The 22773-nt window shown below is 52.2% G+C and overlaps 1 protein-coding gene and 1 long non-coding RNA gene across 4 annotated transcripts; one reads left to right on the top strand and one right to left on the bottom strand.

Annotated features, from left to right (window-relative positions):
* The first annotated feature begins 295 nt into the window (after positions 1 to 295).
* pnpla3 (patatin-like phospholipase domain containing 3) lies at positions 296 to 21259 on the top strand. 3 transcript variants are annotated; one of them, XR_015941278.1, is made up of 10 exons: positions 296 to 777; positions 4338 to 4570; positions 5178 to 5243; positions 14087 to 14296; positions 15552 to 15612; positions 16041 to 16271; positions 17151 to 17283; positions 18091 to 18198; positions 18667 to 18960; positions 19078 to 21259. XR_015941278.1 is itself a non-coding variant. In XM_088646089.1 (9 exons), exons 1-9 carry the CDS (start codon positions 570 to 572, stop codon positions 18899 to 18901), a joined length of 1485 nt encoding a protein of 494 aa, XP_088502215.1. In that variant the 5' UTR covers positions 297 to 569; the 3' UTR covers positions 18902 to 21259. The 3 variants fall into 3 exon arrangements, 1 of the variants encoding a protein (XP_088502215.1); XR_015941277.1 differs by having other exon boundaries at positions 297 to 777; positions 18667 to 19008; XM_088646089.1 differs by having other exon boundaries at positions 297 to 777; positions 18667 to 21259.
* On the bottom strand, positions 21178 to 22708 carry LOC148655433 (uncharacterized). The gene is made up of 3 exons (XR_015941280.1): positions 22454 to 22708; positions 21511 to 22204; positions 21178 to 21302 (listed from the first exon to the last, which is right to left on the bottom strand). It is a non-coding gene; the product is annotated as an uncharacterized LOC148655433 (long non-coding RNA).
* Positions 22709 to 22773: the final 65 nt, after the last annotated feature.

The following is a 22773-nucleotide window of genomic DNA, read 5'->3' as shown; positions in this document are numbered from 1 at the left end:
TTATTATTATTATTATTATTATTATTATTATTATTATACCGCTCCAATAACTACTAGCGCCGCTTCTCACGTCGGTACTGCAGCTGTCTCTGTCCAGCCGGATCGCGGACAGCTTTGCCATCGTTAGTACTCGGCGGTGACTTGTTTGATTCATTTCCATGACTAAATACCTGCTGAGATCAGGGACAGTGGCCCTACAGGCGGCGCAGGCGCAGAGCCTCCCCGGGGGGGCGGTTGGGGGGGAGGGGAGGGCGTGTCGGCCCCACGCCATTGGGCGAGACGCGTGGGGTTATCCGTGCCGAAGGAGGGAGGCAGGTCCGGCTTTAAAGAGCTCGCCGGTGCCGTGCCGGGCTGTCTGTGCGTGTGTGCGGCTGCCGTGTAGCTCAGCAGTTTTTCTTCCCGTCTGCATGTGTTTAGTGTTGCGACAGTCTTGAGGCAGGGAGAGTGGTTCGGACGAGATGACGCCAGGCGTGCGTTTTTCGTTTTAAGTTTGTCATTGTCCTTTTTTTTTTTCTTAAAAAAGCCTCTTTTTTTTTTGGAGTGTAGTGTAAGTGTGTGCGATTGGCCAGATGAAGGATCTTCTCCCGGGGATGTTTGGGCTGGAAGGAGGGTGGAATATTTCCTTCGCCGGCTGCGGATTTCTGGGGGTGTACCACATCGGGGTGGCCAGCTGCCTGCTGGAGGTCGCCCCTCACCTGATCAGGGACGCCAACAAGATCTACGGGGCGTCCGCAGGTGCCCTCACGGCTGCGGCCATCGTGAGCCGCGCTTGTTTGGGTATGTATGACTTAAAACATCATCATAGTCTTCGGGACTGGGGGGCTCCTCTCCCGTAGCCGCAGAGTTTGAGAATATCATCACAACGTCTGTCAATGGCGCGTAATTTAAAACCGATATTAGACTCTTAATCAACTTGACCAAGTGCCGTTATCCAGGGGAAAAAAAGGTTATGTGGGGATAGAGACCACTTTTCATTTGAAGCGACTGGTGTGGTGTCTTAGACCCAAGAGCAGATGTGCTCACCGGACAGCTGACGCCGCTCGCTGAGGACCGGACTCTCCGGTGTTGAGATCCAAAAGTTTGTTTCTGCGGCGACAGCAAATCCGTAAATACGGTGTAAGAAACGATGAACCGAACTGCCTTAATAAAAACGGGGCGACAGCGACGAGAGGATCCAGTTCCTCTGTTTAATCTTTTGAAGCGCACGTATCCTCTGGCTCCGCCCGTTTGCTTGGTCACAGCATCTGGCCAATCCGTGTCCGGCCAGTGTCCAAGGAGCAGTGACCACAGAGAGAGAGGGCTCCTGTCGGGCCAGAGGTGACCACAGAGAGAGAGGGCTCCTGTCGGGCCAGAGGTGGCCACAGAGAGAGAGGGCACCTGTCGGGCCAGCGGTGGCCACAGAGAGAGAGGGCTCCTATCGGGCCAGAAGTGACCACAGAGAGAGAGGGCTCCTGTCAGGCCAGTCTGGCGACATGGGCTTCTCCCCAGCCCTGCAGCGAGAGCGGAGTCGAGGTGCTTGTGCACTCGAGGAGAGTCTTGCATGAAGAGTGGTGGGTGTCTGGAGCAGAATGGATCAGAAAGCCCATCAGCATCTGGATCCCAGGGTCGGTATCAGCTCAGAGCCAAGCCAAGGGTTCAAACGGGCACCTGTTGGTTGTTTCCTTGCTGGCAGTTTTGTTTTCCTGCTCCCTGGCACACAGTATTTGCCCGGCTCAGCCACTAGCGGAGACCTAACCGGGAGAGTTCTGCGGCAGGTCGGTTTGTCTCGGTTCTGGTTCCGCCACCGTCTCAGCTGTAGCGCCTGCAGGCCGTGGGGGGTGTCCCTGACCTCCTTTCAGAAAGGCTCAAGCGAGGCGTGTGAAACATCAGCGCTGCGCTGGGGGCGAAGCTTGATGACTTGAGCAGCTCCTCATGAGCTGGGAGAAAGTCTCTATGGGATGCAGGGTAAAGGCTGTTTTAAACCTTCTTTAAAGGGGGATTAGTGAGTTGGTAACTAGCTTACTCGCCTGTCAGAGGAGATGGCTCTTTATAGGCAAGCGAGTCCTTGTGAGTTCTGCCTGCTCTTCTGATCCCAGCTGAGCGGAAAGGGAACTCTAGTGCGAACTTGGGGAGCGCTGGGCCCGACAGCCGATCCGCTGCTCCTTGGGGTCGGGCGGAGCCAGTCTGTGCTGGAAGGGATTCCCTTAGGCAGGGCTGTGCTGGAGCTCATGCCTGACGGCTGTCCCACAGGGCTGTCTCTGTGGGCTGTCTCGGGGACGCTCTGGGAGTCCCCCAGGGGGCGCTGCTGTCTGTGGCAGAGGAAGGAAAGAGCTGGGTCCCTCCCTGGGACCAGTAGACCTGCCACTGTGCCCTAATTAAAAGGATAGAGAGATGCAGAGCTGCTGCTTCCATTATAAACCCGACTGTGTCGGCCAATCCGGTGGCCCGGCTTGGTGAGAGGGAGGGCCGTGTCGGCCAATCCGGTGGCCCGGCTTGGTGAGAGGGAGGGCCGTGTCGGCCAATCCGGTGGCCCGGCTTGGTGAGAGGGAGGGCCGTGTCGGCCAATCCGGTGGCCCGGCTTGGTGAGAGGGAGGGCCGTGTCGGCCAATCCGGTGGCCCGGCTTGGTGAGAGGGAGGGTCGTGTCGGCCAATCCGGTGGCCCGGCTTGGTGAGAGGGAGGGTCGTGTCGGCCAATCCGGTGGCCCGGCTTGGTGAGAGGGAGGGGCGTGTCGGCCAATCCGGTGGCCCGGCTTGGTGAGAGGGAGGGTCGTGTCGGCCAATCCGGTGGCTCGGCTTTTTGAGAGGGAGGGGCGTGTCGGCCAATCTGGTGGCCCGGCTCAGCTGTTTGGTGTTCTTTGCTGCTTGTAAACCTTGCTTTAAAACGGATCAATTTGAACAGCTTGTTAATCAATTGTTCGATTGTTAATCTATTTATTTATTTACTTACATTTTCTCCATCAAATGTTTTTACTGTATATTGTATATACTGTACTGTTTTTATTGTAGAGTGTATGTAAAGTGCCTTGAGAACACTGTACTGAAAAGCACTATATAAAAATAAAATTAATTGATTAATTGATTGATTTATAGGTAGGGGCTATAGGCCATGGGTGTTGCTTTCAGCATTTGATAAGGATAAGCAGGAAATAACTGTTACCGTCCTGAGGGTGATATGTGTTTGCTGTTCTCAGCTGGAATCATATGTAGATTCTTGTTCACAGGGGAAAGTAAACAGTAAGCTCTGAATATCAACCCAGCCCCAGTGTGTGCACAACAAATAACATTTAGCACAACAACGCCCCTTCCTGCAGCTGACTGGGGCTGGCAGTCAGACTGGCGGTCCAGTGTTTCTGACTGCTGCAGGCGAGTGCAGGGCTGACTGCCAGTCACTGAGGTCAGGAGCCTCAGATGGCACAGCTGCGTGTTAAGAGCTCCTGTGTTGTGATAAATAATAAATAATCGCATTAAACTAAGCATCTCGCATAGTGATGCCTAGAACATCATTGCTAGACAGTGCAAGTTGTGTTTACAGGTTGGAAACGACAGGATATCGGCTTCTGCTGATGAGGTCTGAGGTCCAGCTTGTTGGCTGTGTTTCTTCTGAAGGCCCTGGGCGGTAGAGACGGCTCTGTCCTGGGGTTGTTTCTGGGCGCTGGACCATAGTTCCTGGTCACATCCCGTCATTGCTGAATCGCCTCTGGTGAAATCAGGTTTTCCAAAACATCGCTCGTCAGACGCAAGTCACAGAAAACAGGATGACGGTTTATTTTGCTCTTTTAGTCCTGTTGGGAAATCCCTTCTTTTACTTACAGTATGTAGACTCTAATACTGACACAGGACTGTAAATGAAGTCAGGGGTCCTACATCCTACATCCTACATCCTGGGCACTGAAGTCCAGCAGGTTTCAACCGTCGGCGTCCTGCGAGATTTTCGGTTGTTCTGCCTGAGCTGTTCCCAGGCCGACTCGCCCCAGGTGTAAAGCAGGTACAAAGGAAAGCAACATATGACATGTTACAAAAGAGAGGAGGCGGTGTGACCCTCCTAGCTCATTTAGTAGCTCGTAAAGATCAAACCCCGCAGTTTCCTGAAAGAAGCCAGGGTATTGTCAAGGAAGGAAGCACTGTGGTTTGAGCAGCAGAGGAGCTGGCTGGTGTTGCCCTGCATCTCCCTGCTCTCCCACCCTGCATTGCCCCCCTGCTCTCCTGCCCTGCGTCTCTCTGCCCTCCTGCCCCCCCGCTATCCTGCTCCGCGTCTCTCTTCTCTCCTGCCCCGCGTTGCCTCCCCTGCTCTCCTGCCCAGCCTTGCCCCCCGGCTCTCCTGCCCCGTGTTGCTCATGCGCTCTCTCTCTCTCACGCAGCCCAGTGCTGTGAAGATGTCATGGAAGTGGCGAAGGAAGCCAGGAAGCGGAACCTGGGCCCCCTGCACCCCAGCTTCAACATGGTGAAGATCCTGCGCAGCGGGCTGCACCGCGCCCTGCCCCACGACGCCCACCTGCTGGCCTCGGGCCGCCTCTGCGTCTCGCTCACCCGCGTGTCCGACGGACAGAACGTGCTGGTGTCCGACTTCAGCTCCAAGGAGGAGCTGATTCAGGTACAGGCCTAGGGGCGCTCTCTCCAGCTCTCTCCAGCTCTCTCCAGCTCCCAGAGTCCCACTCTCCAGTCAGAGTCCCACTCTCCAGCTCACCCCAGCTCCCAGAGTCCCACTCTCCAGCTCACCCCAGCTCCCAGAGTCCCACTCTCCAGCTCTCTCCAGCTCTCTCCAGCTCTCTCCAGCTCTCTCCAGCTCTCTCCAGCTCTCTCCAGCTCACCCCAGCTCCCAGGGTCCCACTCTCCAGTCAGAGTCCCACTCTCCAGTCAGAGTCTCACTCTCCAGCTCACCCCAGCTCCCAGAGTCTCACTCTCCAGCTCACCCCAGCTCCCAGAGTCTCACTCTCCAGCTCACCCCAGCTCCCAGAGTCTCACTCTCCAGCTCTCTCCAGCTCCCAGAGTCCCACTCTCCAGCTCTCTCCAGCTCCCAGAGTCCCACTCTCCAGCTCTCTCCAGCACCCAGAGTCCCACTCTCCAGCTCTCTCCAGCACCCAGAGTCCCACTCCCCGTTGAGTGAAGACCTCCTATCCCCGGTTTCTCTCCACGCACACCCCGGTCTCGGGCGCTGCTCGGGGCCTGGCCCAGTGACCCTGCGCTCTGTCTCTTTGCAGGCGCTGATTTGCAGCTGTTTTGTGCCCATTTACTGCGGCCTGATCCCGCCCCTGTTCCGCGGCGTGGTAAGTGTCGGACCCGCGGTGAAAGAGTGGGTGGATCCGTGTGCGCACATCTCCGCCTGGCGGCGGTCCTGGTTTCCACTGCCCCCCATGCTCGCTCCACAGGGTGCAGATTTCTGGTCTGGGAGCTCGTGTGTGAGTTACTGGGTTCTTGGCACGGGACTGCACTCCCCCTCCCTCCCCTGCTCTGCTGGCCTTTGGTCCCTTTCTCTTTGCTCTGCTTGATGACCAGAGCGTCCCGTCTCGCTACAGGGTACTGTGTGTCTGCACAGTGTGCTCAGCGTCTCTGTAACCTGTAGGGACTTGCATTGCCGAAGAGCGGAGCCGATGCCCCTGCGAATCCGGTGCCCAATTAAACAAGAGCTTGTGCGAGCTCGCTGTTCACAGGAAGGCCCCGACAAAGCCCAGCCATGCCGCCAGTTCAGAACTGCTGGATAGCAAAGCCTCCTGGCCGATAGCTGAGGTGTTACCCTGACGCCTGTTGTCATGGCAGCTATAAGGGTGGGGAAGCCAACCTACTGCAGCAACTTCTACTTCCAGGAAACATCAGTGATTAGTGCTTCTAACACGGCTTCTCTGTCCCTCTGAGCGAGGGACGTCCATTCACTGTTCTGCTCTGTTTGCCAGGGCGTCTGGGGCTCAGGCTCAGGTCTTCCCCTCTGCTAAAATCAGAAGGATCTTAAATACCCCAAAAATAATAGATGCGTGTGTTTCAGTGGTTTCACACATTGACTAAGGCTCAGATCTAAAGTCTTATAGTTGGGGTGTCCCCTGATTTACTCCGGCACGGCTCTTTGCTGCATGTGAGGCATAAGATGTGGTCACTCAGGTGGGCTGGCGACCTGCGGTCAGCCGCGCTCGCCGATGACCCTTCACTGGATGGCCCAGGCACTGAAACCAGGCGCAAAGAACAATAGTAGTTGAAGTTTGTGGTTTTGTCTTTTTCATTTCTGTATCTAGGTTCATTCCTGAAACTTGAAGGACCGCAGATTAGGAAGACATTGAACATTTCCTAACCAGCTCCGTGCTGGGGGGCAAACAAGTGTCCTGTTTGTTTTGGCATGGCTGCAAGCCTTTAGACAGGTGATCTGTGGTCAGAAAGGGGTAAATAGCTCGTCTTTCGCCGCCTTGGAAGTGCGCAAGTCTGCACATCGCACTGCTTCGCCTACTGAGGCGGGTCGTACCGGGGCAGCAGAGCTGTGTGGCTCACTGCCCGCGGCTCGGGACACTGCTGGGAGCCGGGGAGCGCCTGGCTGGGACCTGTCCGCGCGCTGGGACTGCAGAGGCGCTGTAGGGAAGAGAAGGTGGGTGGACAAGGAGCAGTACTTACAGAGGTGTAGTGGACAGCTCAGTTAATACGTAACCACCCTGAAGAGAGAGAAGAGTCAGCCAGGAGGCAGGTTCCTGCAGAATCGGAATTAAAATCTGCACACAGCATGACGTTTGTGGGAGCAGTCACAGGGCCCCAGGACCTGCTGGTGCATGAAACCGCTGTGCAGATTCCTCCTATAGAAGAATAAAACACCTTTTCAGGTCATGTTGTGTGTACATGTACATGTGTGTTGTTGTGCACCAAAAATGTAACCGCAAATTCTGGGGAGGATATGGTCTGCCCTGCCGATGAGCTCCAGTTTAACCCCCGCGTCTGACACAATTCTGAACAGGATCTTACAAAATCGGAGCTCTGTCCGAATGCTAACGAGCATTGGTCAGCCCTGTCCAGAGACTGGGGCATGCTGGGACTGCAGGTATTTTGTCGTGTAACTTCTCAGTTGTGTACAGAGCGGAGAGCGTTGACCCCTTAATCTCATGAACAGCTGACCATGTCTTTTCTCAAGACCACAAGAAAAAACACAGAGGGAGACAAATCAGGAGAAAATAAACACCGCCACGTGCTTTTTTTCACACTGCTGGCACATGATCTAGCAAAAACAAATACCACTGATTCAGGAGCTCTCTTCAACAGTTATAATGCTGCGTAAGACAAAACGTGCTACAGTTTTTAAAATCAAACAAGTTTTTAAAAACAACATTTTACTAAAAACAGCACCTTCCCTTCCCTATCTGTAACTGTGTGTGTGTAACTCCCATCTCTGCAGTGACAGTAGTGAAGGATTGTGACTCTCACCAGCCAGCAATCCATTGCCCACTTCTCTTCAATCCTTTGAAATGGGAATAAGATGTTCATATTTCTTGCATAGGATTTCATTATGCTGGATGTGTAGAATGAGCAGAAAAGGTAACTTTGCACAGCAAAAATAATGTTTCAGTTCTACTTGACGTGAAAAAATGAATTGCATAAAAATGAATGAAGAAGTTATGGCAGTGTTTTTGATTTGTTGAGTGGATGTAGTTGTCTTGCTCTGTAACGTGCTTTCCGTTCAGCTTCAGGGTGAAACAGGACTGTAGTCTTTTCCGATTGATCAGATTGAGGTACACGGTTGAGTGCTCGGTTTCCACTGCTCTTGCAGGCAGTAAGGATACAGCCTGAACCCATCTGACTGTCACGTCTCCTTCAGCTGGGGGCTTAGTACTGTGCAGTAGCCCCACTTGAACTGTTCCTGAGGGAGGTGCTAGACAAATATTAAAACACATTCCCCTGGTCTGCTGGCTGCTGTCAAACCTTCTTGCTCTTGGTGGAGACTTGTTTTCGAACAGGGACAAAACAGTCATTTAAACTTCTCGGAAATTAAGTGCCTGGACGCTGATGAATTTTATTGGATTCATTATATTGTGAAATAGAAAATTTCCTTACAAAAACAAATCTAATATAATCTTAATTGTCACAGTTTAGAAGACACACCACACACCTGTTCGAGACCGCGGCCTCGCCGCCAGCACCCGTCCTCGGGCCCGTTCGAGACCACTGGAGAAATCACTGAGAACACAATCAGAGAACTAGTTTATTGAGTCATATTTGCACTGCGTTCTGTAGCCTAAATTGACACTTTTTAAATTTGATCTTGACCTCTTAATATTGAAAGGCTTCAATCACGTCTTTACATAAGTAACAGTCTCTTGATAATCCAGATTGGTGGTTAATAGGTTCATCTTTGTACACTTTGAAATGGGCCTCTTACAGAAACCCTGTGCATTTTGTCTTATTGCAGACAGGATCGTGGAGGTCCTGGTGTTGCCCTGGATTTGATATTGACCATGAAATAGACTGTTACTAACGTCAAGACAGTCCCCCATGCAGAAGGATGCTGCAGTGGACAGAGGACGCATTGTGTTGCTGTTTCACCCATGTTTGTCTTCGTTAGCCGTGTGCTCCTTTATAAATTGTGTTTATAAAAGAAATAGAAATGTCATTTTGTTTGTGACTGCATCACATGACTGTCTGTTCCAGTTTCATGGTTACATGTGGTTGAATTCAGCCATCTACGGTATTTGTTCAAGTATATTAATGCAAATAAAAGGATCTGAGTTTGATTACCACACTTATATTCTGTTACAAGGATTGGCTTATAAAAGACCTGCAGTTGGTAACTCGCTGTAGTCAGTTTCATCTGCGTCACTCCTGAAATGCCAACACATGAAGAGAGGGACAAGTGAGTTGTGGGCTTTGAATATCCACCCTTGATTTAGTGATTTGGCTGGATGTTTCTCACCACGTACAGGATTAGTGCCAACAGTCTGTTGTTCCCAGTGCTCCAGTTGGAGCTGCTCCAAGCTGGAGGTATCTAGGTCAGTCCTGCTGGTCTGGCCTAGTCTCGGATGAACTGCACCCGGACCATCTGGGCTCAGCGTGCTTGAGCACCGAGTCAAATAATAATGAGCTACTTGCTGGAAGGGAGTCAAGAATGTAGGAGAGAAGGAGGAGGAGGAGCAGCCTTTAAATACAATTTTGTTCCATTTTGGTGTCTGTGAAATGTTTTTTTTTAAATGTGTAGCAGAAAATATTTCTTGTGTTATTTTTACTCAAAAGTAAACAAAAAAGTTACTTTTTGAAGGAAGCTGTGTGGAAGACATAGTGGTGCTGTGGTCTGGTCTTTTATCACCTCATTCAGCTCAAAGTCTTGTCCATTTTGATTATTGTGTGTCCTTGCTACAAGTTTTTTTTTTCTTGAACTGAACAAAGCCTGATAATCGCATGACAGATGCGGCAGTAATCTTTTTTTCGGTAAGTGTTGAGGATAGGAGTCTGTATTGACTAGAATTGCGTCATTTCTGGGTGTTTTATGAGCAACTGGACTCCGCAGTCGGGGTGGCTTGCGATAAGAAGGATGAGCACAGTGGCTCTCCTGCACCCAGCTCATGTGAATCTGGGGTGCCCTGTCCCAGCAAGCAACGGGCGCAAGACACGGTGCACCCTGGGGATCCCTCCATTGAAAAGTGGTGTGAGGAATAAAAAGACATCGTCCCTTCATGCTCTCTGTAGATGCATCTTTTTTGTCTTCTGTCATGTGCACAAATACTGTACAAGCAGTACAATACTATAAGAAAGGCGAGACAAATCTGGCCATCTAGCCTATTAGCTAGCAGTTAATTGGTAGTTAGTAGTTATATAACAGTAGTAGTTATTCCAAGGCTCTCATCCAGTTTTCCAGTTTCTTAAAAGAATTAAGGGTCTCGGCATGTTCCCTGTTCCTCATGCTCTCAGTTTTAAATACACTTTCCCCCCGCATCCTTGTTAGGTGGGGTGTCTCATACGGACAAGTTGTTTCTAACACCCGGCAGTGAGGAAAGCCAGCAGTAGCTGCAATGTTGCTGACGAGGCTGTGGTTCCACAGGGACCAGCAGCGTCTCGGGCTGTGTGCTGGGGCGTCTTCCTGCTCCGTTTTCAGAGTTCACAAGAATCCTCTGGTCTCGTGTATGATTTCGCTGTCCCCTGCCCTGTGTTTTCCTGCTGTGTCTCTGCAGGCCTGTCTTTGTCTGCCTGGTGGCAGCCGCTCTGGGAAGAGCCTGTGCTGCAGCCCTGCTCTGTCTGGAGGGAGCTGTTCGTGAGCGAGGCTCGGTGGCCATGCAGCGCATAGCTGTGCAGCAGCTGTAACGTGACACCCCGGTGTCCTGGGGGCCACGCAGGGTAACTGTAAGGGTACTTCATGCACTCTGGTGATACCTCCCAGAGTGCGCAGACAGGGTTGTTCGTGGGCACTCCTTACACGACACCTTGTTGCCTTTGCACATGGGCTCCCAGCTGGCCTGGCGATGAGGCACTTGGTATCGCTGCCTCTCAGCTTTTGGGTCCCAGACTCAGTTCTGGGGTGGAGCACCTTCTGTGTGGAGTTTGCTTGTTGTCCCTGGTTTCCCCTACATGCTCTGGTCCCTTCCCACAGTCCGAAGACATGCGGTCTGGGGTTATTGGTGTCTCTTGACTGTCCCTTGACTGTCCCTTGTACCCTCCTGCTTTGTGTCCACTGTCGGCTGGGTGAGGGTCACGAGCAGATATGTTCTGGTGTGTGTCTCTGTGCCCTGTGATGGCCTGGAGTCCTGTCCAGGGTGTGTGTGTGTGTGTCTCTGTGCCCTGTGATGGCCTGGAGTCCTGTCCAGGGTGTGTGTGTGTGTGTCTCTGTGCCCTGTGATGGCCTGGAGTCCTGTCCAGGGTGTGTGTGTGTCTCTGTGCCCCGTGATGGCCTGGAGTCCTCTCCAGGGTGTGTGTGTGTCTCTGTGCCCTGTGATGGCCTGGAGTCCTGTCCAGGGTGTGTGTGTGTCTCTGTGCCCTGTGATGGCCTGGAGTCCTGTCCAGGGTGTATGTGTGTCTCTGTGCCCTGTGATGGCCTGGAGTCCTGTCCAGGGTGTGTGTGTGTCTCTGTGCCCTGTGATGGCCTGGAGTCCTGTCCAGGGTGTGTGTGTGTCTCTGTGCCCTGTGATGGCCTGGAGTCCTCTCCAGGGTGTGTGTGTGTGTGTCTGTGCCCTGTGATGGCCTGGAGTCCTCTCCAGGGTGTGTGTGTGTGTCTCTGTGCCCTGTGATGGCCTGGAGTCCTCTCCAGGGTGTGTGTGTGTGTGTGTCTCTGTGCCCTGTGATGGCCTGGAGTCCTGTCCAGGGTGTATGTGTGTCTCTGTGCCCTGTGATGGCCTGGAGTCCTGTCCAGGGTGTGTGTGTGTCTCTGTGCCCCGTGATGGCCTGGAGTCCTCTCCAGGGTGTGTGTGTGTGTCTCTGTGCCCTGTGATGGCCTGGAGTCCTCTCCAGGGTGTGTGTGTGTGTGTCTCTGTGCCCTGTGATGGCCTGGAGTCCTGTCCAGGGTGTGTGTGTGTCTCTGTGCCCTGTGATGGCCTGGAGTCCTGTCCAGGGTGTGTGTGTGTCTCTGTGCCCTGTGATGGCCTGGAGTCCTGTCCAGGGTGTGTGTGTGTCTCTGTGCCCTGTGATGGCCTGGAGTCCTGTCCAGGGTGTGTGTGTGTCTCTGTGCCCTGTGATGGCCTGGAGTCCTGTCCAGGGTGTGTGTGTGTCTCTGTGCCCTGTGATGGCCTGGAGTCCTGTCCAGGGTGTGTGTGTGTCTCTGTGCCCTGTGATGGCCTGGAGTCCTGTCCAGGGTGTGTGTGTGTCTCTGTGCCCCGTGATGGCCTGGAGTCCTCTCCAGGGTGTGTGTGTGTGTGTCTGTGCCCTGTGATGGCCTGGAGTCCTCTCCAGGGTGTGTGTGTGTGTGTCTCTGTGCCCTGTGATGGCCTGGAGTCCTCTCCAGGGTGTGTGTGTGTGTGTCTCTGTGCCCTGTGATGGCCTGGAGTCCTCTCCAGGGTGTGTGTGTGTGTGTGTGTGTGTGTGTGTGTGTGTGTGTGTGTGTGTGTGTGTGTCTCTGTGCCCTGTGATGGCCTGGAGTCCTCTCCAGGGTGTGTGTGTGTGTGTGTGTCTCTGTGCCCTGTGATGGCCTGGAGTCCTCTCCAGGGTGTGTGTGTGTGTGTGTGTGTGTGTGTGTGTGTCTCTGTGCCCTGTGATGGCCTGGAGTCCTCTCCAGGGTGTGTGTGTGGTGTGTCTCTGTGCCCTGTGATGGCCTGGAGTCCTCTCCAGGGTGTGTGTGTGTGTGTGTGTGTGTGTGTGTGTGTGTGTGTGTGTGTGTCTCTGTGCCCTGTGATGGCCTGGAGTCCTCTCCAGGGTGTGTGTGTGTGTGTGTGTGTGTGTGTGTGTGTGTGTGTGTGTGTGTGTCTCTGTGCCCTGTGATGGCCTGGAGTCCTCTCCAGGGTGTGTGTGTGTGTGTGTGTCTCTGTGCCCTGTGATGGCCTGGAGTCCTCTCCAGGGTGTGTGTGTGTGTGTGTGTGTGTCTCTGTGCCCTGTGATGGCCTGGAGTCCTCTCCAGGGTGTGTGTGTGGTGTGTCTCTGTGCCCTGTGATGGCCTGGAGTCCTGTCCAGGGTGTGTGTGTGTGTCTCTTTGCCCCGTGATGGCCTGTGTCCTGTCCAGGGTGTGTCCTGCCTTGTGCCCACTGCGGTCCTGTATTGGACAAAGTGGTTATTGAGAGCAGATGGGTGAATGGGGGCTCCCACAGGTGTCTGAGGTCTCTGTTGGTCTGGTTATTGGGGTCGTCTGAAAGAGGGTCGGGCGCTCACAGCCTTTCTAGAGCTCAATTTCTAAAGGAGGACTGGAGTGCCTGTCCTGATGAAGGTTTGTTTGCTGAAATGTTGACAATTGTTACATAAAATCAATTTGAAATAGAGTGTCTGTCCATCCGACTTCGCTATTTTAATCTTTTTATTTTCTGTACAATAGCTCAGTGATTACTTTATGTGATTTTTTTTTTTGTTAAACCTTACAAGTTACAACCAATGAGGCTTTTCACCAGTTTAAGGTTAAGTGACATCCAAGAAAAGGTTTAAGTGTTTGTAAGAAGTAATCAGCTGTATTTTTCAGTTTCTCTTCATAAAATTTCAAATTTAATCAAAACAGACCTAAGCACTGCTTAGTCTGCCACTGGGAGGATCCTCAGAGTCTAGATTTTATTTAGAATACGTGTTCTACTCAGGAAGAGGCCTTGGAAACTTCCACTCCGCTCAGAGCACCTCCCAGTTTCAGTTTTCAAAGACTGCAGGTTTTACCACAAGCTCAGAAAAACACTTTTTAACTTGGGAGAAATGTTAATGTTTGAGAACCACGCTTAATTAGGAGGTTGTACAAGACATTCCTGGGATTTTGTTCATTGCAGAGTAACTGATTTAGCATTTCTGTTCATGCTCATGGATTTGCAAGGACACTGCAAAGAATTCATGTGTGTTTGCTCTGGTTGTTTAATTGATTTTTTTAAAGATGTTGACTCCACTTGTGAGCTTCAAAAGGTTTATTCTCCTTGATTTAGTGTAAAATATTTGTGGATGGGGGGAAAATGCAGAAAGAATGGATTAGCTGCTTGTTTTGAGCCTTAATGTTTGCTTTTACTAGCTGTTATAAATATCATCATAATTCTTGACATTTGCATGATGTCTTTCATTCCAAAAGATCCCAAAGCACTTTACATATAAGACAGGACCCACCTCATCCATTCTGCACCAGCAGCCCCACCTGGGAGACACACAGACACCATTCTGCACCAGCAGCCCCACCTGGGAGACACACAGACACCATTCTGCACCAGCAGCCCCTCCTGGGAGACACACAGGGGCCATTCTGCACCAGCAGTCCCACCTGGGAGACACACAGGGGCCATTCTGCACCAGCAGCCCCACCTGGGAGACACACAGGGGCCATGCTGCACCAGAATGGAGTTTAGTCAGGACCCCCAGATTTAACACCTCCACCCTACCAACAGTGTCTCGGGATCTTTAATAACCAAACAGTCATGACCTTGTTTCAACATCTCACCCAAACAACAAGCGTTCTCTCATTACTTTCCTTTCTCATAAAGTCAAATTTAAGAATCTGACAAGAAAAACCTATACAGTATTTTAAGTCCTCACTCTCTGCATTCCCTTCTGGTTTCAGCGTTATGTGGATGGAGGAATAAGCAATAACCTGCCCCAGTATGAACTGAAGAACACCATCACCATCTCCCCTTTCTCTGGAGAGAGTGACATCTGCCCCAGGGATAACTCCACCAACTTCCATGAGCTGCGGGTCACCAACACCAGCATCCAGTTCAGCCTGGACAACCTGTACAGGCTGACCAGAGCGCTCTTCCCCCCTGAGCCCAAGGTCAGCACTCTTTAACAACACTAGACATGTCACAGACAAGGAGAGGCCATTGGGCTAATCCAGATTGTCAGGTCACTAGTTGCTAACTGATGCAAGGATCTGGTTCAGTAGTCAGTTTCTTGGAAGAGGCTGGGGTATTGGCTTCAACAACATGGCTGGGTAGCTTGTTCCCGACTCCCACCACCCCTTCGTGCAGAGAACTGCCTGCACGTGGTTCCAGCAGCCATTGTTATCTTAGATTACGATGACTAGTTTCCCTAGAAGACACATTGCTTGGAACCCCTGCAATATCTGTTTAGACATTAAATTGTGCCTGTCTTTTTCTGTAGCTATTATTTTCAATATGCAGCAAAATGTCTTTTTTCACAGGTTCTACTTTGCAGTTTCACCTATTTAAGCAAATTATATTGTGTATAAACGAAAATATATATTTTTTTAATTGGCATATTCACTGGCTGCACAGCATCTTCGTCTGCAACACCAGACCTGCATCGGTCTCTGTAGTAGAGGCCCAGCTCGGTTAGCAAAGAGTTAACATGTACAGAAGTGCGTCATGGGTTGCGCTGTTATTCAGCGTCCTACAGGTGCCCTCTGTGCAGACCTGTTATGAGAGTAACACCCTGCATGTGAGAGTTATGCTGCGAAATAAAAGAAACATTAATTAGAAGAAACCCTCAGTTATCACAGCTCCAGTTCCCACGTGTCTCACGGAAAACCAAATGAGAAGCAGAAGGAGACTTATACACACAGCAGGAGCAGATTTCACTGAATGGACTGACTTAAGCCTGTCTAAACCGAATCCTCTATTGCAAGAGACACAGCTGGATGTTTGTAAATTGCTGAAAATGACGTTTCTTATCTCTGCTGTGGGGAATTCTGGCTGGAGCCCAGGAGGAGTGGAGGGCGCCAAGAGGCTTATTTTAGAAGAATCTGAGTTCTCTTTTAGGGCCGCTGTGGCAGAGGGCAGACTGACACAGCCAGCTCATTCTGCACATTCAGTACCGTGAAGGCAAGGAGGGCTCTGACCCCTGACCTGCCCCCACCGGAGTTCAGTGTCTTCCAGTTCGGAGCTGCGTTGTCTGGCTCATGACATTGTCACATAAATCGAGACGACCCACCCCACCCCTCAGCCTGTTCATGTGGCTCGTGTCCATCAGACCCGCTGCTCTCAGGATGATCGGCCCAGCGATCCCTGAGAGCCAGGCTCAGTCCTAGGTTATCGCCTTGTCATAGCGGCTTGATTTCTGTATTCCAGATCTTGGCTGAAATGTGTCAGAGTGGATACAAGGATGCACTTCGATTCCTGAAAGAGAACAGTAAGCTCTTCCCTACTTACAAAAACACCGGAAAATCGGATTTCTTTGTTTTACTTCTGAAGTGCAGCGCAGGCTCGTTTGTGGTGCATCCTGGGTTGTGGTGCATCCCCCGGTGCATCCTGGGTTCTTTTAAATGTGCTGTAGCTCGGAGCTGCTCCGCGGCACGGGAGGCCTGCGTGTGGAAATGGGGTGTTCTGGGATAGCGGAGGCCGTGTGTGAGGGTGTGTGCGCCCCCCAGTCTGGCTTCTGTGCGTGAACTGTCATCCCAGGGAGATCAGAAGGCCAGGGGGGGGGTCTCAGGCCGGCAGCTTAGTCACGCGTGCGAGATGGCCAAAAGCGCAATCCCAGAATGCACTGGGGAGGGGGGGGGCTGTGGGGACATCACTTTCCGGAAGCGAAGGAGGTCACGGGGCCTTCCTGTGTTGCAGGTCTCATGAGGCCGCCCCTGGCCTCCGCGGGCCCGGCGGCGGTGCAGCCCAAGCACCCGAAAGCCACCTGCTGCCCGGGGCAGAGGGAGGGGAGGGACGGGGCGCCAGCCCCCCCGCCCGAGGAGGAGCCCGCGGGGCGCCGGCTGCTCCGGAGACTCTGGCTGCTGCGCCAGGAGCCCTGGCGCCTGGACGAGCGCTTCATCGACAGCCTCCCGCCCACCCTCAGGAAAGGTACCCGCCGCGCCATCGCCGATCATGAGCGCCGCTCGCCGCTTCCTCGGCAGCAAGAGGCTCGGCGATGTGGGGGCAGAGACGGCAGCTCTTGGGGGCTTGGGGGCTTATCCTGCATGAGCCTGAGGCTGGTGTGGCTTGGCGGAAAGGGTTAGGGCCTGGTTAAAGGCCCATTTGGAACCGATCTGCGTTCAGGTGAAAAGCAATAAATGAGCATTCTGGTATTTCACTGCCAAACCACTCTGAACAAAGCTGCAGCATTCTGTAAATGCTTCAGTGTGAAATAGTGTACTCCACTCCGGATTGAGTCCGCTAACACAGTGGCGTCGAGCCCTGCCCTTCCCCGAGCGACGCACACTCCTGCCCCACTGACTCCCACCTGCCTGCCTGTTCCAGCCGGTAGCCGCAGTGACTGTGGGCTCTGCAGGGAGGAGGTGGAAACAGTGGTCAGGCCTGTGTTTCAGTAATGAAACTGGAACGATGCACCTGGAAGCTTGCACTGATGAGTGAGCGATTTGTGCTCTTGGGGAAAGACAGCGGTTCGTCCTTTACCCTCGAGACAAACTCTCTTCCTTAGCCCACATTGCAAGACATAACCGTTTCGTAAAGAAAAATGTTTCAGAACATCTTTCCGGTGCTGGCCTGAAAAAGGCCAGGATCGTTGCAGCGGAGGGCCCTGGGAAGGCCTGACAGGATGCCAGCGCCCTGCGGCCATGGTGTCATCTGGCTCTTCATTACGTATTCGGGCTAATTACTCGCTGCGTGCGGCTGGGGGAGACTTACAGAGACCAGAGCCCCCCGGGACGGGACAGGTGTGGGTGGAGAAGCAGTGTGGCGATGGCTAACGTGAGTGATGCCCCCTTCTGTCTGTGTCCACAGTGTTCTTCGAGGCCTGCGAGGAGAGGAAGGGGCTGTACGCCCAGCTGACAAGCCTGCTGCCCGTGCGCGTGGCCTCCTACGTGCTCATGCCCTACACCCTTCCCGTGGAGTCTGCGTACTCGGTGGCACTGAGGTACAGCCTTCGGCCTTGCTGTGCTGTGGCCAGGGGATGTCTGGTATAGGGAGCACGTGCGCTCCGGTGTGGGAGCTCAGCAGCGCCTTGTGTAGACCCTGCACCCCAGTGAACTGTGGGATTTTTACAGCTCCTCCTCACTGGAGTGGCATCCCAGGGCGCATTCTGGGATGCTGCAGTATCGCCTGTGAGCACTCGTGATGACCTATAGAACCGTGAGAAGTACCGTACTTCTCTAAAGGTGACTCTTTTGGTTTTTTTGAGAGAGTTACCGGACGTCTAGATCTTAGCTCACACAGCTGTTGAGCTGCGGTCTGTGACCCGTACCCTCAGGAATGCAGTGGGGCGGGTCATGAACTGTCATGGGGTTGCCTGGACGTTCTCCATGTATGAAACCAGGGACCCAGCCAGTTAGGATGAACTTTGTTTCTAGCGGCAGAGCAGCTCCACCTGGTGGGCTTTGCTGTACCGTTGGCGTTTGGAGTTTAAACTGCCATTCTCTCAGGCTGTCAAGCACTTGGCTCCACAAACTCCCTGGGGAAGTATCGTACTATTCTCCAGTGCAACAATTTAAGCTAAAAAAATGTCTTCCCTGCGATGTATAATTGCTTGCATTCCAGAGGCATGTCTTATAGACTGGGCTCGTGGCCTCTGGGGCTCGGTTTGTACAGCACACGAGGCCTGATGGCTGTTGTTGTGGCCGAGGGGTGTTGTGCTGAGCTCTGTGCGAGGAGGCGCCGCTCGCTCGGACGGGAGCCCCAGCTGGGGCTGGCTCCGTCCTCACGCCGTGCTCTCGCTCTGCGGCAGGCTGGTGGAGTGGCTGCCGGAGCTGTCGGACGACGTGCGCTGGATGTGCCACCTGGCCGGCTCGGTGTACAGACGGGCCTGGGGGAGGGCGGCACCCGACGCGCCCAGGTGAGCCCCCGCTGCCCCAGCTGGGCACCGCTGTCTGCACTGCGACACGCCGGCGCGTGGGCCAGGCGCTCGTGACACTGGGATAGGAGGCGCGCTTCTAAAGTGTGATGTGATGGGGGTGTCTAATATCCTCGTACTTTATACAGTGTCACCTTGCTTCAACAGCCTGGTCTCTGCTGGTTTCTTCCTCCTCCGCTACTCTCTTCCTCTTTCAAGACATTCCGAATTGTGGGTTTTGCGATGCCCAACCCCTCTGCAGTGCTTCTAACTGGAATTTCCTGCGCTCTCGTCTTCGCAATTGCTTGCTTTTCCACCGCAGCTGGCTCTCTGGTCTTCAGCTTGGTTTCTGCCTTCCAACTCGAGAGCGGGGCCCGCAGTAAGGCCCCATGTCTGTGCTCTGTCCCAGTGCTCGCGCTCTGTCCTGCGGGGTGATGCGTGGTTGTGACTAGCCTGTCCTCCTGCTTGCAGCCGGACCCCTCTCCGCAAGTGCATGAGCCTGCCCCCGGCGATGGAGACGCAGCGCCCCGGTCTGGGCCTGCGGGGGAACCCCCACTTGTCCTCCGCGGAGCTGGAGGCCTGGTACTGGGGCCTCCCCGACTCGCCCCTCCCGCCTGCGGAGCCCCCTCGCGCCCGCTTCTTCGACAGCTCCGAGGACTCCGAGTCGGAGGGGAGCGTGGCGGACGAGCTGGAGCCCGAGCTGTGAGCTGCGGAGCCACGCTGGACTGGTGCCGCTGTGTGCGTGCGGGGTGCTCCGTGTGTAGGGTGCTGTATGTGTGGGGTGCTCTGTGTGTAAGGTGCTCTGTGTGTGGGGTACTGTGTACAGTGTGTGGGGTGCTGTGTGTGTAGGGTGCTCTGTGTGTAAGGTGCTCTGTGTGTAAGGTGCTCTGTGTGAGGGGTATTGTGTATGTAGGGTTCTGTGCGTGCAGGGTGCTCTCTGTGTGGGGTACTGTGTACAGTATGTGGGGTTCTGTGCGTGCAGGGTGCTCTGTGTGTGGGGTACTGTGTACAGTATGTGGGGTTCTGTGCGTGCAGGGTGCTCTGTTTATGGGGTACTGTGTACAGTATGTGGGGTTCTGTGCGTGCAGGGTGCTCTGTGTGTGGGGTACTGTGTACAGTATGTGGGGTTCTGTGCGTGCAGGGTGCTCTGTTTATGGGGTACTGTGTATGTAGGGTGCTCCGTTTATACAGTGCTCTTGGTGTAGGGTGCTCTGGGTGTAGGGTTCTGTGCACGCAGAGTGCTCTGTTTATATGGTGCTCTGTGTGTAGGGTGCTGTGCGTGTGGGGTACTGTGTATATAGGGTTCTGTGCACGCAGAGTGCTCTGTTTATATGGTGCATGTGGGGTGCTGTGCGTGCAGGGTGCTCTGTGTATGGGGTATTGTGTATGTAGGGTGCTCTGTTTATGTGGTGCTGTGTACGGAGGGTGCTCTGTTTATATGGTACTCTGTGTGCGGGGTACTGTGTATATAGGGTTCTGTGCGTGCAGGGTGCTCTGTGTGTGGGGTACTGTGTGTGTAGGGTGCTCTGTGTGTGGGGTACTGTGTGTGTGTAGGGTGCTCTGTGTGTAGGGTGGTCTGTGTGGGGGAAACAAAGTGACTACCTGCTTGAAAATACTCAGGCAAAACTGTTACAGCCACCTAGAAATTAAGAATGAATTTCCATGGTGCTCATTGCAGTTAACCTAGTTTTTTCTGTACCTTTTTGGGGTTGGAGGGTTACACACTGTAGACGTGAGGTTTTAATGTTTCACAGATGTGTATGTTTACATAGATGTATAGTAATATATTTCCGCATCAGATGCAGAGTATGTTCATTGCTTAATATGTATACTTACAACCTCACACAAATCTGTTTAGTTGTTAACATCTAATATAAAACTGAACTCCAGAACATGTGGACTTCCGATACTGGCACGGAGGAGCACTTTAAACCACGAACCGTAGAGTTCAGTAATGATGGATTATTTCTACTGCCTCACGAGATACAACAGTATTGTTAATATAACACTTTTATGTCTCCCTAGTTCCTAATTCCAAAATCTTTCTTTCCCTGGAGAATTCAGATTGTTTTGCTCTTGTGGTTCAGCTGGTCTCTTCATTTCTTCTCATCACTGAGAGATCGTATCTCTGTGTAAATAAGACATTCAGTGAAAGAATGTGTATCTGTTGAAAAAAGAAAATGTTTCAAATTGTTTAATAAACTTTATTAATTTAAAACTGTTTAAAAAGACACACAAAATGCCGGTAACTATGTACAGTATTAGAGTCAATCCTCCTGGATTTAATCGGATAGCGGGAGACAATATCTCCACAGGATTTCTCCTTTTGCTACCTCAGCCTTAATATGTTGAAGCTGCAAAGAGGATTCTAAATGCAGGAAGGAAAAAAAAACGATGCACACGCAGTTGGTTTAATTGAACTCGACCTCAGATGAAGATTTCAGCGGTTTTTCCCTCTTCGGTGGAAACGAGGAGAGTGTCTGACGTCTGGTACACCCTGGCTCCTTTCCGAGTCGCCCTGACACCTTGCACTTACCACTGAGCGGGTATGACCTTCAGGAGTATAAAGTTATCCAGCGCTGCGTCGTTACATTATTGAATTGCTGCAGCTTTAGGAGACAAGTGGACTCTTGACGTTTTGGACGTGGGAACAAGCGCAGTGCGTGAGCTGTTGAGTACAGTAGATCCCAGTATCTGCACACTTACAGTCTGGCGAGAGAGGCTGTGCCTTCAAGCAACACTGGGCCTTATTTTGTCACGTTCGGTTGTTTTGATCAGCCTTTTACTCACTTTTCTACTCTTTATATCACTTTTAAGTGGATACATTAAGAAAAAACAAAACTGAAACTAAATAGAATTATATTTTTGATTATATCTGTACGATTGAAATATCTAAAAATAGCAGATTATATCGTGTAGAAAGAATTTGTCTTTTGGAAATGTATGTCAAGACAAATTGGTGAATGTCTTTAAAAAAAACTTGGGGCTAATAAAATGTACTTTATTTACATTTTTCTGTGGAGTCTCCGTGTTGATTTCAATAAATCCTTTTTTATATTGTGAACAGTTTTGTCTTCAGTGTGGTTTTTATCCCTCAAAGGCAGGTTCTGTAGGAGGAAGAATGCACAAGTTTACAATTTGAGCTTTATGCTTTGACAGTTCCTCCTTAAGCCCAGGATGATGTTGAAAGTAATGTTTTCTTTACCTTAGAGGACAGCAGTAGCTGTAAATCTGATCAAACAGTAGACTGTTTTAAATTAAGAGCAGGTTTCCCACCCCACAGCCTGATCTCATTACTATGGGTTCTGTTCATACCTTTAGGGATGCTGACTCCAGTGTTCTGGGTAAATTCGACCCTGGGCTTGAACAAACCACTCTCCCTAAAGGTTAAGGTCCCGCTTAATTCAGCTGGAGAAGCAGTTTCTCTCTTCACCACGGCTGCTGTGCAGTGAGGCTGCTGTGTGTCTCCCAGGAGGGGCTGCTGGTGCAGAATGGTCCCTGTGTGTCTCCCAGGTGGGGCTGCTGGTGCAGAATGGCCCCTGTGTGTCTCCCAGGAGGGGCTGCTGGTGCAGAATGAACACTGTGTGTCTCCCAGGAGGGGCTGCTGGTGCAGAATGGTCCCTGTGTGTCTCCCAGGTAGGGCTGCTGGTGCAGAATGGTCCCTGTGTGTCTCCCAGGTGGGGCTGCTGGTAAAGAATGCCCCCTGTGTGTCTCCCAGGAGGGGCTGCTGGTGCAGAATGGTCCCTGTGTGTCTTCCAGGTGGGGCTGCTGGTGCAGATTGGTCCCTGTGTGTCTCCCAGGAGGGGCTGCTGGTGCAGAATGGCCTCTGTGTGTCTCCCAGGAGGGGCTGCTGGTGCAGAATGGCCCCTGTGTGTCTCCCAGGTGGGGCTGCTGGTGCAGAATGGTCCCTGTGTGTCTCCCAGGAGGGGCTGCTGGTGCAGAAGGGCCCCTGTGTGTCTCCCAGGTGGGGCTGCACTTCGGTGGGTCCTCCTCCACTGTAACTGAAGCACTTAAGGATGAAAAGTGTAGTATCAAAATAACACATCAGGTCTTTTGTGGGAGGAAGTTGAAGCATGACTGTACTCCTGTTTATTTCCCATTATGTTTTAATATTGCCCAGTATAATTCTAGCCAGTATCATATCTTCCCCCACTTTGCATTCCCAAGCTGAGCCTTAGCTCTGGTGTGCTGGCAAGATACCGGCCCGGTTCACCCTGGTTTCTGAAACCCTAAAAAAAAAGCAATGTCCTCAATGTACCTGGGACGAAGTTCATATACAATATTTTCTCCGTGCTTCATTTCTTTATACTCGATAATAGAGACCATACTTTCTCATTCCCACTCCATTCAAAACTCAAAACGTTATGCAGTCTTTGTAGAGGAAGCAGAGGCAAGACGACTTCAAGCGCTGGCGTGTTTGCGTGTTTCTGAACTGAATGGTCAAACGTGCCCTTTCTGTTTTTGCAGAACGGCGTCATACGTCACACGTCTGTCGTGCTGCCATCGCCGTTACTAGGAAACGGTTACCGGGGAGAGCGGTCGCTAAAACAAACGGGCTGCAGCTGCGCGAGCGGGACA

This window comes from Lepisosteus platostomus, chromosome 9, assembly GCF_059453375.1.
Source record: "Lepisosteus platostomus isolate fLepPlt1 chromosome 9, fLepPlt1.hap1, whole genome shotgun sequence".
Lineage (NCBI taxonomy): Eukaryota > Metazoa > Chordata > Actinopteri > Semionotiformes > Lepisosteidae > Lepisosteus > Lepisosteus platostomus.
This window is presented reverse-complemented; position numbering and strand designations above follow the sequence as displayed.